At 39.1% G+C, this 13008-nt stretch overlaps 1 protein-coding gene across 2 annotated transcripts in view; it reads right to left on the reverse strand.

Moving 5' to 3' along the window:
- Positions 1 to 545: 545 nt before the first annotated feature.
- The window catches only part of GRTP1 (growth hormone regulated TBC protein 1), a 33132-nt gene continuing 20669 nt past the window's right edge, over positions 546 to 13008 (reverse strand). For both annotated transcript variants that reach the window (XM_032678843.1, XM_032678844.1), the window contains 3 exons: positions 3401 to 3573; positions 3097 to 3282; positions 546 to 1032 (listed from right to left, as the gene is read on the reverse strand). In XM_032678843.1, coding sequence (XP_032534734.1) covers positions 943 to 1032; positions 3097 to 3282; positions 3401 to 3573 — 449 coding nt within the window. In that variant the 3' untranslated portion in view covers positions 546 to 942. The remainder of the gene's footprint in view (positions 1033 to 3096; positions 3283 to 3400; positions 3574 to 13008) is intronic.

A 13008-nucleotide genomic window follows, 5' to 3' on the forward strand; every position in this document is an offset into this window, starting at 1 on the left:
AGTAAGGCTGATATACTTTGGACCATCTGCCCTGCTGCCTTGAAGGTACCTGGAAACTATGGATTTTGCCAGTGGTGAATAATATTTCCAATACCTGCTGACATACTAGGACTATGGTACTACTAATGTCTTTATAATTCAGTGCTTGAGTAAAAAGGTGGATGTCTGGTACCAGAAAGGGTAGGATAGCTCAGAATCATACTGCTGAATAGCAGTCTTTACTTGTCTGAAGGAGCATTCCTCTACTTTGAAAAAAGAGGAATGAAAGAAACTCAGTCTGCGGAGTGGGGGGAAGCCTTCCTTGGCAAGGAATGAAGTAAAAGGTGAGGTGCTATCCACAGTAGTGTAGGGAGCATAAAAACCCACAAATTGCTGATCTCTCCAGTTGTCTTCTCTCCCTTTGGACAGAGATGTTTTGGCCACGAGAGGGCTCTGTAGGGACAAGAAAGCAATTCCTGGCTTCCTGGCCCCAGTGTGGCTGGAAATGGGCCGGTGCCAGGAAAGAGATCACATATTTTACTCTCTTTACACCAAGAAACAGGTTCTGACAAATTAAATTACTTTATTTTGTACAAATGGTAGTGGTGTCACAGTTAATACAGTAATACATAATTTCATACACCTTTTTTTTTCTAATATTACAAAATGCCCTGGGACTTTTTTAAAGGAGGGTCCTGACATTGATCACATTCTATACTCTGAAAACACTTTAATCCTTAAAAAATAAAAATAACACACCACCACAAAACACTAACAGAACCACCACTTCCAGTTATCAAATCTGACATACACTACAAAGTGTTAACACACTTACTTGAAAGGCAGGAAAAATTGGTCAAGTGTCAGTTAACTCATGGAAAGCTTAAAGTGTGCTTTAGTCAGTGCAAATAGAGGAATGTGTCGATTGCTGTAGAATCTGACCACCTGCTTATATCTGGTGAGTTATCCCTGAGAAAGCAACTTCTCCCTGCAAGTCTCTCGGAGTTTGTTGACTGTTGCCATGGACAAGCTTCCAGGGTCTGTGAATATTTTCTGAGGGTAAAAGGGGAAAATTCTTAGTTAAAATGCTGGCTTTGGACAACGTGCTAGAATTCTCACATAATTCTCTGAAGCATGAAATCCCTGCTTTGATGTCCATGCTCTGAAAATGCTTTCTTGCTGTTTGGCCTTCCTGTAGCAGGGTAACATCTTCATCTACTCTGATGTAAAGACATGGTAAACTTGCAGCTTGTAACAAGTGTTGCAAGTCACACAAAAGCAGCAATACAAAATCTGGTTTGAATGTGTGTCCAGTTAAAATTATTTTAGAAGGCAGTGGTGGTGGTGGAAGGCAGGCATATTTAGAACATATTAAGCTGTCCTGGGTACTGCTACAAAGCCCCAGTGTACTTTTAGTGTGGTGCTGGCAGAGGTAGCTCAGGCTCTGGAACATACATAAACCAATATGTTTCTACTGCAAAAATCAGTCTTGATCCCTCGTTATACTACCTCTGCTCCTCTTCTCTACCAGGCTTTCCAGGGTAGTAATGTATATGGATGTAGGAACTTGATGCATTTCAAATACCATCACACATCTGCATCTTGTTGCTCAAGAACAATACATTTGTTTCCACTTCTTACCTAAAACTTCCGAGTGAACAAAACTGTGAATCAAGCTACAAGTTTATGTACTTTAATCTATAGTTAAGATGTGTGGGCCCCTTAGTTCCCTGGAGTTGTTTAATGACAGCTCTGGAAATGAGATTGTCATTGAACCAGTTCTAAACAGCTTTCTGGTGAAAGAGCCTGCATTGCATTAAACTAAAAACAAAGGTTCTATTCGGGGGAGAGGCATAAAATACTCAGCTGTCATTGCCTGTATCTGTACTACTGAGAAAACCCCCAAACAAATCCAAACACAAAAATATGTGTTTCAAAGTTACAGAAGAACCTAATGTAAACTGATTATTTAACTGTCTTCAAAGCCCCCTTACTACAGTAACTAACACAGATAAAATAAGTTGTTTTATTTAGGATAACTGCAAGAAAAAGGTAGTTGATTTTCTAAAAACAGTTGATGTAAAATTTAACATAATTAAAGCGGGCAAAGAAAGTCCTTCAAAGACAAATGTTAGTATCAGCCTCTGAATTGATGTTCTCATGGCAGTTAACATTTAATAAAACTCTTATTCTGAAGTGTTTATGGAATGGGAAAACCCCTCAAACATCTCCCTTCTGAATTCAAGCTGTGATTTGTTTTTCTCTTACTCCTTTAATTAAGAGACTCACAAACACCAGTAAGATTAGCTTATTTTTCTTCTAAATGAGCAAAAATGAAACAATATAAATGACATCCTACTACAACAGGCCTATGCACAGACATCTGATATGAGCATGGAACTCTTGGGTGGTAAAAGTCAGCCTCTGGGATATAGTTCTGTGTGCACTTAGCCAACAGTGCTAGATAGTGGAGTTGACCAAATGATTTATGACAAATATGCTCCTGTTACTTTTTGCAGCTAACCTCTTTTACGTTTCCATCTTCTGAGTTAAGCTCCAAATCTAATGTTTTATACCAATTTGGCACCCACTGTATTAATAATTCTTAGTGTGCAGATTGTCATAAGACTTACACACTTCATGATTTTTTGTCTGATAACTTGGTGCTGCTGTTTTGTTCTAAACAGAATGCTTTATATTCTGGCACCACAGGAATTTATCAATGCAAGTTTAAAATGCACTTTGTGTCTATTCTACAATACTCTACTGCAATTACCCTCAAAAAAAAAAGCACAGGAACACAATCCATAATCCACTGAAAAATGCACTAAAATCATTTTTTTCTCATCAGACTTTCTGCCTTAACTGGTAAAAAAGGCAAAAAGAATATTTTCCCCAGTATGACAAATAATGTAAATGGATTGCTATATGTGGAATTACAGAATAATTATTTAAGACAAGTTCTTAGAAAGGTTTGAGTTTCTTATGTAAAAATGGTCATCATTGTTTTGGCAATCCCAACAGCTACATTTCTCCTAACTATCTTGCTGAATGAAAAACATTTCTAAGTCAGTCTTGGGTTTAATTTGGAATAACTAAAAGCTGCAGAGAATTTACCTGCATGAAACTGTGACACTCTGTTACAAATGCTCCTTTGGTGATCTGCTTAAATTTTTCACAAATGTCAGGGAAATTTGTAGCTTCCAAAATAAAAGCTTGGTGTTGCTTAATCAATGTTAAGGCCACACGAAAGATGATCTTTGACCCTTCATAGAATAAACAATCCCATATTCGGAGCACAGTCTGCAGGAAAGGAGAGAATTCAGATTACAGATTGACTTCCAGTAGGTAATTATTACTAAAGCAGTACAAATGAAACCAGATGGAGTGTACAGTAAGAGAACTCTATGTTACCAATTACCTCTACTGGAAGAATGTCAATGAACAAGCATATAAACCAGCGTGACACCACTAGGGTCCACATGACTCCGTGTCTTTCCATCAGCTCTGCCACTGCTGGAACTTTCATTTTCACAAGTTCTCCAAGGACTTCCTGATCAGTTTTCAGACCCAACATTGCAGGACTGTAATAATCTTGGAGAGAAGAAACCAAAATTCAGGAATCTGTGGACATGATCTTTCATGCAATTGAAGAGAATGTTCTGTGCAACTGAGTGTATAAAGGCATGTAAACCCTATGAATCCCAAGGTGAAGTACATTAAACCACACCACGGAGATCTCTGCACTATGGTCATACAGTGCTTCTCTTTCAGCCAAAGCTGATCTTCTACACAAACACTTCATTCATGCCTACTGAAGTATCTTCTTTCTCTCTGATGTTTTTTGGCAATTTCCTCTTCCTTCCCAAGGAAGGATAATCTAGGTAGTTTTTAAATATTAGTAAAAGTTTTGTAGTTTAAGCTAGCAGTTAAACAGTTCAATATAACCACCACCTCCTTCCCATGTTGGGGGGCTGCACAACTCCCAGTCCACACAATACCCAGACAGGTAACAAAAAAACCCCAACAAACCAAGCCAAAATGACCTATAGCCTTTAGACTGGGTCCAGTCACAAACTGGAAATGTGAAGTTCAGGATGTGTCAGCTGTGCAGGAGTGCTGAAGGCCAGGTACCCCTTCTCCTAGAGTGTGACCTAGCCATTAATTTAGAAGTTTTCCTCTCCTTTCTCCAAGCCACAAAAATCCCACTTTTCACAGAATAATTCTAAAAAGAAGTGAATGACAGATCCCTCAGACAACATCTCCTCCTGCTTAATTTACCTGCAAGACAGGGATTGAAACTAGACCTCCTCCTACTCTTCTGGTCACTGCACTAGATCAGTAAACTCACGATAACAAGAGAGTTCACTGGCTGTGTCTCCACAGCCTCTTTGTCAGGGTGAGCATTTTCATTTCTCCTGTCCAAACTGCAGAAAATCTACAGGAGCTTTTAATGGTGCTATGGAGCATCACATTCAACCTTTAGGAATCTAGCTTTCTCCATCTGGGATTCTTTTCTTTGTTCCCACTGAAGACTGATGTGTAAAACTCCTCTACAGAGTTAGAGTCACCGCCACTATATACATTCCTTTTAACCATTTGCCTTTCAATTGCTTGTAGGGAAAGCTCTGAGAGCTAAAACACAAGTATTCCCATGAAAAAGTGTATTAAATCCAAATGGAGTTGTCACACAACTATCTCAAAGCCAACACAAAACCCTCTCTTTCTCCATATGTTGTGTTAGTGTTATGCTCATTTGTGAACTGGAATGCATTCATCGGCTGAGTAGACCTTTTTTTAAATGCTTCTTTATTGTAAGTGAAAAACTAATCACATCTCAAGTAACAAATTACAAATAACAGAACCTTTCCTACCCCTCCTCCTCTTCTCATACATCCACAAACAACTATTTTTTTTGTGCTCCTGAGATGTGTGAGCACTTAAACTTCTTCAAGTTACCACTGCTGAATGTCCTCCGGAGGAAGGACAGCAGCCCACTCGCTCCCTGCGTTGCTGCAATCATCCGATATGTGAAACCAACAGCAGCTGCTATTTTTAATTTGTACAGCAAAGCAAATGTCAGGATCTCAAGAACACAACCAGACATCTACCCAGCCTTCTGCGCACTGGCAAGCAAAAAGTTAATAGACAGGCAACGTGGATGCATCACTCTGTGAATTACTGAAGCAGCCAGGAAGCTTTGGCATAAATTAAAATTTCGTTCAAGTCTGTTAGACTGTACTGCTGGACAGAAAGGAAAAAAAAGAACTATTCATCTATCTGGGGCAGCCTCCTGCCGTTCCTCGTGCAGCAGGAGCGGCTCCCATGTGCCCGGGGACACAGCACTGCAATGTTCAGCCCAGCGCCGCTGGGAGGAGTGATTAACGATTTATGCAAATACCAGTAACTGAGTAGCAGGGTTCCTCCAGGATATTAACTGCCACTTCACAGCAGAAGTTAGGTTAAAAGAATTTACATCCAAGACATTCTTACATGTAATTATTATATATTAATTGTAGTTACTTTGGGTATTATTACACATAATTAATATGCAATTATAATTATATATTTTTTGCTGTATATACATACATAAACGTATGTATAAATTTTATGCATAAATGTATGTATATAAAGTTAGCTCCTCAAATTAGGAAAGACACATTTTCAAATCCTTCAGAAATATTTCTGGAGGACCCCATATTTGTGCAAAACTTACCCACAGATCGTTTACAAGGAACACCTTTCACAGTCCACATCTGGTTTCACTAGGGAAAGTGATTCTGTAACTTGGTTCAGTGCCAAAGTGCTTGGTAACATTTAACCTACATGGCTCTTCTATTCCCTTCTTATTTGCTAGAGATTCCCAGTCACTAAGCCTTTTGGAAATGTCCCCTCGGCAAAAATCCTGCAAGTCTCACTTGTTGCAAATGCTTCACTGTGTGCCCTATTTTCCTGATATTTTCTAATTGCCTGCTCTGCCCAGAGTCTCTCCCTGAAGTCAAAATATCCTTGTTTATAAACAAGCCTACACAAACCAACCGTTCCTTACGCCACAAAACTGTTTTTCACAAGATACAGTGCAGTATTTTTACTCATCTGCCATCAAAACACATTAGCTTTATGTTCCTTCCATATCTTGTCTTACAAATTAATGAAATTTCTAGATTTGCATGATCCACATTTAATTGGCATCTTAATTATTTTTCCCTCTCAACAATCTGGCAAAATACTGAGCAGTTGATGACCCAGAACTGACCTGAGTCAGTAACAGCTCCTAATCTGCCACTTACTAATTAAAAAAAAAAAAAAAGTAGGTTAATTATGTTGTATATCTGTTGAGGTAGTTTGCTTTATAGGAAAGTCCTCTGACAATATCTTATTCCCCTGAAAAAACACAAAGCTGGATTGCTTCCTTTTGTTCTTCAAATTGTCAAATAGAAGTGATACTGTTAATTTTTAGGTGACCACACATTACTTTTCATCACGTCATCTTCTGGAAGGCAACAAATACTGTATTATCAATTATTATTGTAATTACTAAATTCCAGAAAAATGTCTATATGAAAACTTTCTCAATTTGCAACTGTGCTTTTTCAAGCTCCTTTGTGTGTTGCTTACCCACATGCACCTGCTTTGCCTAGTCCATTGTTCTGAGCACCTGCCTATGGATTTTGGGTGCCTTGCAAAGTTTAGGAGCGCAGCAGAGGGCAATGTGGGCAGCACCCTGCATGGAATTCACCCTTCCTCATCAAAGTCCTGACCACAAACAGCAACACCTCTGCTGAGATCATCATGTTCTTCCTCTTGGAGTCAGGCAGCTAACAGGAAAAGACGGATTCACCAACTGCCAGGTACTTGATTGCTACAGTATAACACACGTGACTAGATGAAGGGACTTTTTTCCTTGTTCAAAAGGCTTTTTGTTACTAACACTGCACTGTGGCATCCAGTCACTGAGCTGGAAACTTATTCTAGCTCAGCAAAGAAATATTCCTTAAACTACACTTCACTGTCTCCCTGTCACAGTAACTAGCACCTCTCTGAATCCTACCAGGATGTCCAGGACTAAGACATCCCTGTCTGCTTGTGCTCCAGACAGTAATGAGATTTGTAGGAAATAAGGATAAAGCTTGTAGGGACTGTATGACCTTGTTCTCTGATACAAATAGATTAAGAGCTTCCAAAAATAAAAGTTTAAGAAGCAGTACTCTTGTAGAGATAATTTAAGGCTATAAGTCAGAGCTGCATCAGTTAAAAAAAGAATGCTTCAAGTCTGTTGTGCATATGTCAGGTTAAATATACATACTCCTACTGGAACTAAATTCTTAAGTGTTACAGAAATACCCAAAACAAGACCTCAGCTCTGCTGCTTATCTCCCATCATTTCTAACTATTAGTTCAAGAGCTTACGTAGCCCAGCCTGAGACAGAGTGATTTGTCTTGGTGATCCAAACCAAACTGAAAATTTAAAAATTAGCTGATTTAACTTTTCTCACAATCAAAAGCAATGTAAAAATGTTTTATTCACAAGAATATGTTTATAACGTCCATGAGAGCTGTTTGTGTGTGATAATGAGGATGATAACATTCTCTATCCTCTCCAAACAGCAAAAATAGTTTCTTTTTATACCATGCAACATTCAAAAATGTCTCTTCGCTGGAGATGCACGTTACCGTTTGCTACCAGACTTCACTGGAATCCAGAAGAGATAAACAGAGCAGGCCTAAGTGCTGGCAGGCAAAAATCAGAGATTTCCAGGAACAGAATTGGCCAACTTCATGAAAAGCACTTAGTTCTACATCTTCTACATTTGAAGTCTAAACAGAAGCAGATTCCCCCATGTGCATTTGTGGGGAAAAAAAAAAAAATCTTTTCTAGTAATCCTTCACTTTAAAATGGACCATTTTTCATGTCTTCTAAGTATCTCTACATCATGAACCTGGTGTACAAAGTTGAACAACCTGCGTTTGGGAAGAAATCAGAAAACCACAACAGGAAAAGGAGGAAACCCAAAAGTACTGCCAATTCCTTCTGCAGTATCAGGCCAGAGTGACCCCCTGAAGATGTCCTGGCCAGAGCAATATCCTGCAGATATGTGGTTAAATGGCAAGATAAAAACTCTTAAGTATGTTATTTTTAAAATACAAGTTCCTAATCCTCCCAGGAACTGGAAAAAAAAAAAAAAAGAAATTCAAACCCAAAACAAGCTCAAGCTATATTTTATCTTTTCCTTCATCAAACCAAGCTGACCCAGAACTTCTGTGCTATAGTACTGAATTCACACAACAACCAGCAGTAGCTGTATCATTCACATTGAGATTACACAACATTTAGCATAATAATATTTTGATGGATAACTTACTATTAATACCTTTTCAGCAAGCACAAAAAGGCAGTGGTTGGTTGTTTCTACATAATCCCATCCCATCTGCCTATATCCATCTTTTGCTTCTGGTCCCAAACTTGGAAAATGGATCCTTTGGAGCAGAAAGAGCCCTTTGGTTTCCCATTTCCATTTCACACAGCACAGGGGGATTCTGAGCAGATGTAGTAGCTACCTACCCCTTGGAAACTGAAGAAGGATGCTCTTTAATTAGGAAGACAATGGAAAGATGACATCCTTCCAGACACTGCAGAAGGCAGAGATGAAATACAAAGAAACGAAGACTTCATATGTAACCTCTCAGAGAAACAAACTGAAGTTAGCAGCAGGTTCAAAAGCACAAATGAAACTTTAAGGCATTCTAGTTACAGAGAATGAAACTGGCTATGTTAATTATTTATTGACATACTAGCTCTGTTATGTGCTGCTCAGTAGAGACATTTGTATCATTAAAAACTAGTCCACTTTAAAATTATAGCTACCAAAACACTCTCTCATACCTTAGATACAAATCTGAGCAAAATACTATTGGGCCAGCTCTCCTCTCTCCCCTCTTCACATCCACTACCATTGGAATTGCTCCTGTAGTGGAGCAATAACAGACACCAGGGGACACAAGGTATTCCCCACTCAGTTGTTTCCAAACAGCCTGGCCTGACTCCAGTCATTGCACTCCCTGAATTGTGCCTGCCTAAAGAGCTGCATGCTTTGGAGAAGTCTGCAACTTACTGGGCTGACAATGGCCCCAGGAGCCAAGGCTTTTAATTCACAAAACATTGACAGACTTATCACCAATTTCCTCAAATAGAGAGGAAATTCATGAACAAGCATTAAAAACTACAATTGCTTATCAGGCCTGTCGAGAAAACAAACTAAAAAAAAAAAAAAAAAAAGTTTATAATTGTACAGTGAGTCTTAATGGCTGATGACTTTGGCTGAATAAGGATTCCTGGGATTCCTGGTTTTGTGCTTTTTTAATTCCTCCATGGGATTAGGAAGGATATTATCAGTTCACTGCACTGACAAGATTATTCTTAACACCTCAGCACAAAACACAGCATTTATATCCTCTCACACTTAAGAATAACCCCAGTGCTACATTTTCTTCAGCTCTTTACTAGAACACTATAGTCATGCCATAGGGACCACTGAGCACATTACTTCAGACTAGGACAGAAGCAGGCACCTTAAATTGAGAGCTGGACCAACACATACAGTTCTAGCCTGGTATTGGAAGAGGGAAACCAATCCAAGCCATCCTTTACTCTGAAGAGAAGGGGAATGAAAACCACAATCCTCTTACTTAAAGCTAACAAGAGAATTAATTTAAATCATGAAGCAACAGGTTTTCAAACTATAAGAGGAACAAGTTAGACTTCTCCCCTAGCCATAAACTGGCAGCGTAGGAAAGCACTCAAGTCTTCTGAACATAAAACACATGAAGCAGGCAGGGTTGTACTTCACAGGCACCGCTCTAAAAGTAACAGTCACTTCTTGTACATTTAGGTGGACAGAAGTTACCACTGTACACTGCACATAATTTTCTTCATTTCCTTTACTCTCAAAGCACATCTCCTTCCAGAAACACATTCCTTATGTAGCCAACTATGCTGCATGTGCATTTTACTGTATTTTGGAAACAACATCAAAGCCTGCTGTCAATGCTTCTTCATACTAATACATATTTCAAAAAACCCAACACTTAGTAATAGAGTTGAGCAATTGAAAAAAAAGCAACCATGATTTTGCAGTACCTTAAGTTGAAAATACAATAAATCCAGAGTAAGCACATCTTAACTCAGAAAAAGCCAAAGGAATCCTTGGATATATTAACTACTGAGGAGAGGGTATGTCATCTGTGTATATGACAATAGCAAAACTGAGGTTAGAAAACTGCATCCAGCTCTGATATTCACATTTACGGCAGGAAGTTGAAGAAGTGGAAAGGACATGAAAGAAAAGGTTATAAACACTACAAAGAAAAGCTGGTCTCTGTAAGGAACTTTTTTGTAGAATTTATACAAGAAAAATGAAAAGCAAAGTCGACCACTTCATAGAGAAAAACACGCGAGCCATTATGGGCTTTTCAGTATAGTAAGAGAAAGTCTTAAAAAGAAGTAACACCTACAAATTAGGACAAGGCAAATTCCAACAAAAATATAGCAAGGATTTTTACTAAGAGTGATTTATAGTTTGAGTACACTACTAGCAGTGGTCCTTGGGTCTCTCTTTCAAACCAAGGCTAGGACGTTTCACAAAGACAAGCTCTGGCCAAATGAGTCTGCTGCAGAGGCACTCAGAAGGGTTTGGAAGGGACCTTGCAGATATCTTGGCTTGGCCTTGAACACTTGCAGGGATGTGGCATCCACAACTTCTCCGGGCAACCTGTTCCAGTGCCTTACTACCTTCTGAGTAAAGAATTTCCTCCTAACATCTAATCTAAATCTCCCTTCTTTTAGTTTAAAACCATTCCCCCTCATCCTATCACTATCTGCTCCTACACAAAGTTGCTCTCCACCTTTTTTAAAAGCTCCCTTTAAGTACTGAAAGACCACAAAGGGAGGGAATTACTGCTGTTTCCTCACCTGGCTTCTTGTATAGCAAATCCAGTTACATTTCCAGTTTTATGAGTCTTGGTATTTTATACACAGCTTACTTCAAGCATATGAATACATTTTACAGGAATTTACAAGTTAAAACACAAAACTGTATATTAGGATCTGCACTGAGCATGTATAACCCCATCATACATCTGTCAGCAATTATATTATGCTTCTTACTCTCAAAGTGACTTATTCAGAAAGCTTCTATTACTAAAATTATAATTGAACATGCAGAGCCCTGGCTGACCATCAGAAAACAAACAAACAAACAAAAAAACCAACAGCTATGTGGAATAAAATAAGCTACTCGCTTTGGCTCTGTGCCTTTGCTGTGTTAATTCCACAGGTAAAATAGCACAATCCCTCTAACATGGAGATGGCTCTGTCAAAACTACAGTCACTAAAACTAAAAACCAAAATAGAACATTCCTTCAACAGGGCTATTCCAGCAAAATATAAAGCATCCATTAAGAAAGCCTTGTGCTGCATGCCAAGGCTTGGCCGCTAATTGGTTTTTACACATCCAAATAAAAGGTGACTTCTTCTCCCAAACTTACACTTCTGTGTTTGTACCACTCTACCCACATTCTTCCTTTGTATGCAGCCAGGGAATTCTACCTTTGATCAGTCTTGTAAGATTTCATCCAACAAGTTATTTTGCTGGTAGCTTTTGAAAGGGATGCAACTTTGATTTACTAGGGAGATAAACTTGCAAATACCACTGCCTGCACAGAGAGCCAAAGGCTGTAGTCCTACCCAGAGTAGCACCATGGAAGGCCTACTGAAGATACTTCAAGTTCAACATAGTCAAATTACATCAGTAGGTGGCTTGCTCATCAGAAGGAAAGAGGCATACTTTTTTGGTGGAATAGGTCCTGCTTCCAGTGTAAATACAGCCATAGCAAGGAACACGATATTTTCAAACACTATGGGTGCTTTTGCTGCATGACAAACTTAGCATGCTTCCTCACAAAATTAAGGCTGACAGCATGTATGTTCTTCTCATATACAGCAAACTTCTGTTTCAGACAAAACTGTAAGATTTCTACCCAGCCACCTAAAGCACACCTACTAAATGAGATTTTTCTTTCATTCATGAGGTTTGTGACTGGAGGGGAAAAAGGGGGATATGATACATAAAGTTAATAAAATATTTCAAAGGTATAAATACATACATAACTTTGAAGAGAAAAAAACCCCATCAGTTACTCATTTCCTGCTTGCTCAAGTCTCACAAATCTCCTAGCAGTTTAGATTTGTAAGTAATGAGCATTTCAGGCTTATCAAGGTTTCTAAATACAGGCACATGATTCCTTCAGTCCACCTTCAGCTTAACAGGACACTGCATGCTTAATTCCTAGGTAAATTTGACTGACCTCCAATGTTCAATGATTAATGCTCTCATCATGGCTGGTGGTTAACAGTATAACATGATTAAGTCCCATATTTCAAAGCTCCTAATTATTCAGCCAACCAGCCAAACATTCCTGTCTCCTAGTAGTAGCTGGACTAGATGTTGTGCTCCAGAGGTGTGCACCACTACAGCTTCACAGGAAATCACAGAGGAACTCTAAGGATGAGCAAGAATTCTGCCAACTCATGGCCCTGTAGCTGACTGCTGCCAGAGGAGGAAGACAAGCAAACAGCCCAGAACTCATCAATCTCCTGAAATTTTCTGCATTGTTGGGGCTATAAAAAAAGCTTGGTTACCAAATTCTACTTTGCAAATATGATGTTGTGTATGTCACACATAGCCTTGCAAGGAGTTTTCCACACCAAAAGCACATGCCTGTGGTGCTCAAGTCTTCCCTGTGAAAGGACATGCTTTTCGTCACAACGGTCCCCACTGCAGGCTGCAAATTCAGCTCAGTTCAGGTCAAGCAGTGATTTTACCCACACAGCTAAATAAAGTGCTTTGTGTGAAACAGTTCTACTCCCCTTTCAAGATGCAAGTCTTAAAAGACAGCTGCAAAGCCAGTTCTGCATTCTGAGGTTCCCTGGCAATACCCAATTAAGGTATTTAAATAAATTAAATATAACAA

This window comes from Chiroxiphia lanceolata, chromosome 2 (genome assembly GCF_009829145.1).
Source record: "Chiroxiphia lanceolata isolate bChiLan1 chromosome 2, bChiLan1.pri, whole genome shotgun sequence".
Taxonomy (NCBI): domain Eukaryota; kingdom Metazoa; phylum Chordata; class Aves; order Passeriformes; family Pipridae; genus Chiroxiphia; species Chiroxiphia lanceolata.